The 2,966-nt window shown below is 42.0% G+C and overlaps 1 protein-coding gene across 1 annotated transcript in view; it reads left to right on the top strand.

Moving 5' to 3' along the window:
• The first annotated feature begins 598 nt into the window (after positions 1-598).
• The window catches only part of LOC123486952 (Fc receptor-like protein 5), an 18,150-nt gene continuing 15,782 nt past the window's right edge, over positions 599-2,966 (top strand). Inside the window, exons 1-3 of the mRNA XM_045218113.1 lie at positions 599-715; positions 1,309-1,584; positions 2,257-2,499. Of these exons, the coding sequence (XP_045074048.1) occupies positions 622-715; positions 1,309-1,584; positions 2,257-2,499 (613 nt within the window). The 5' untranslated portion in view covers positions 599-621. The remainder of the gene's footprint in view (positions 716-1,308; positions 1,585-2,256; positions 2,500-2,966) is intronic.

Below are 2,966 nucleotides of genomic sequence, written 5' to 3'. Positions count from 1 at the left end.
ACCACCAGACAGTGGAGTGTACTGGTGTGAGTCTGGGTCTGGAGAACAAAGCAATGCTGTCAACATCACAGTACATGGTATGTCCACAAACACCATCTACTAACATTATAGTGTTTAGTGGTTCATCTGGTTTCAGATAGCTGATGTTATGTTTATATATGATGTTTATATATTATATACAGCTGGTGCTGTGATCCTGGAGAGTCCTGTTTATATATGATGTTTATATATTATATACAGCTGGTGCTGTGATCCTGGAGAGTCCTGTTTATATATGATGTTTATATATTATATACAGCTGGTGCTGTGATCCTGGAGAGACCTGTTTATATATGATGTTTATATATTATATACAGCTGGTGCTGTGATCCTGGAGAGACCTGTTTATATATGATGTTTATATATTATATACAGCTGGTGCTGTGATCCTGGAGAGCCCTGTTTATATATGATGTTTATATATTATATACAGCTGGTGCTGTGATCCTGGAGATCCCTGCCCTTCCTGTGACTGAGGGAGATTCAGTGACTCTGCGCTGCAGATATCAGGGAACTCCCTCTTACCTCACAGCTGATTTCTACAAAGATGGGTCCCTCATCAGGACTGAGACTACAGGAGAGATGACCATCCCTGCAGTATCCAAGTCAGATGAAGGACTCTACAAGTGTACCAACTCTGAAGGAGAATCACCAGAGAGCTGGATTACTGTGACAGGTGAGAATATGACAAACCTTGACATTCAGATTATTTGGTCCTTCTTAACACTGTTAAGTTGTGCTAAAACCTGCATTGTAAACTGGGTGGTTCGAGACCTGAATGCTGATTGTCTGGCAGCCATGGTATATGAGAAACTTACCACTGGTGACAAAACATTTATTTTTATGCTAAAAGATTCAGGAGCTCTTCTTCTCAAGACATTCTCTCTCTCTATCTCTCCTCTCTGTCCCTATCTATCGCTCTCTCTCTCTCTCTCTTTGTCTCTCTCTCTCTCTCTCTCTCTCTCTCTCGCTCTCTCTTTGTCTCTCTCTCTCTCGCTTTGTCTCTCTCTTTGTCTCTCTCTCTCTCTCTCTCTCTCTCTCTCTCTCTCTCTCTCTCTTTGTCTCTCTCTCTCTCTCTCTCTCTCTCTCTCTCTCTCTCTCTCTCTCTCTCTCTCTCTCTCTCTCTCTCTCTCTCTCTCTCTCTCTCTCTCTCTCTCTCTCTCTCTCTCTCTCTCTCTCTCTCTCTCTCTCTCTCTCTCTATCTCTCTCTCTCTCTCTCTCTCTCTCTCTCTATCTCTCTCTCTCTCTTTCTCTCTCTCTTACTCTCAGATCTCTCTCTTCCAGCCTCTCTGGTTGTCAGTCCTGACAGATCTCAGTTCTTTGAATATGAGTCTGTCTCTCTGAGCTGTGAGGTTCAGGGGAACTCTGCTGGATGGAGAGTGGTGAGGAACCCAGTCTCTGGGGAGCGTTCAGATTGTGGAAGAACATGGGGAAAACAACAAGGGTCTTCATGCAAAGTGTTACTAATACCATCATACAGTGGAGTGTACTGGTGTGAGTCTGGGTCTGGAGAACACAGCAATGCTGTCAACATCACAGTACATGGTATGTCCACAAACACCATCTACTAACATTATAGTGTTTAATGGTTCATCTGGTTTCAGATAGCTGATGTTATGTTTATATATGATGTTTATATATTATATACAGCTGGTGCTGTGATCCTGGAGAGACCTGTTTATATATGATGTTTTTATATTATATACAGCTGGTGCTGTGATCCTGGAGAGACCTGTTTATATATTATATACAGCTGGTGCTGTGATCCTGGAGAGACCTGTTTATATATGATGTTTATATATTATATACAGCTGGTGCTATGATCCTGGAGAGACCTGTTTATATATGATGTTTATATATTATATACAGCTGGTGCTGTGATCCTGGAGAGACCTGTTTATATATGATGTTTATATATTATATACAGCTGGTGCTGTGATCCTGGAGAGACCTGTTTATATTTGATGTTTATAGATTATATACAGCTGGTGCTGTGATCCTGGAGAGACCTGTTTATATATGATGTTTATATATTATATACAGCTGGTGCTGTGATCCTGGAGAGACCTGTTTATATATGATGTTTATATATTATATACAGCTGGTGCTGTGATCCTGGAGAGACCTGTTTATATATGATGTTTATATATTATATACAGCTGGTGCTGTGATCCTGGAGAGACCTGTTTATATATGATGTTTATATATTATATACAGCTGGTGCTGTGATCCTGGAGAGCCCTGCCCTTCCTGTGACTGAGGGAGATTCAGTGACTCTACGCTGCAGATATCAGGGAACTCCCTCTAACCTCACAGCTGATTTCTACAAAGATGGATCCCTCATCAGGACTGAGACTACAGGAGAGATGACCATCCCTGCAGTATCCAAGTCAGATGAAGGACTCTACAAGTGTACCAACTCTGAAGGAGAATCACCAGAGAGCTGGATTACTGTGACAGGTGAGAATATGACAAACCTTGACATTCAGATTATTTGGTCCTTCTTAACATTGTTAAGTTGTGCTAAAACCTGCATTGTAAACTGGGTGGTTCGAGACCTGAATGCTGATTGGCTGGCAGCCATGGTATATGAGAAACTTACCACTGGTGACAAAACATTTATTTTTATGCTGAAAGATTCAGGAGCTCTTCTTCTCAAGACATTCTCTCTCTCTATCTCTCCTCTCTGTCCCTATCTATCGCTCTCTCTCTCTCTCTCTTTGTCTCTCTCTCTCTCTCTCTCTCTCTCTCTCTCTCTCGCTCTCTCTTTGTCTCTCTCTCTCTCTTTGTCTCTCTCTTTGTCTCTCTCTCTCTCTCTCTCTCTCTCTTTGTCTCTCTCTCTCTCTCTCTCTCTCTCTTTGTCTCTCTCTCTCTCTCTCTCTCTCTCTCTTTGTCTCTCTCTCTCTCTCTCTCTCTCTCTCTCTCTC

Source organism: Coregonus clupeaformis, unplaced genomic scaffold (assembly GCF_020615455.1).
Source record: "Coregonus clupeaformis isolate EN_2021a unplaced genomic scaffold, ASM2061545v1 scaf1377, whole genome shotgun sequence".
NCBI lineage: Eukaryota > Metazoa > Chordata > Actinopteri > Salmoniformes > Salmonidae > Coregonus > Coregonus clupeaformis.
This window is presented reverse-complemented; position numbering and strand designations above follow the sequence as displayed.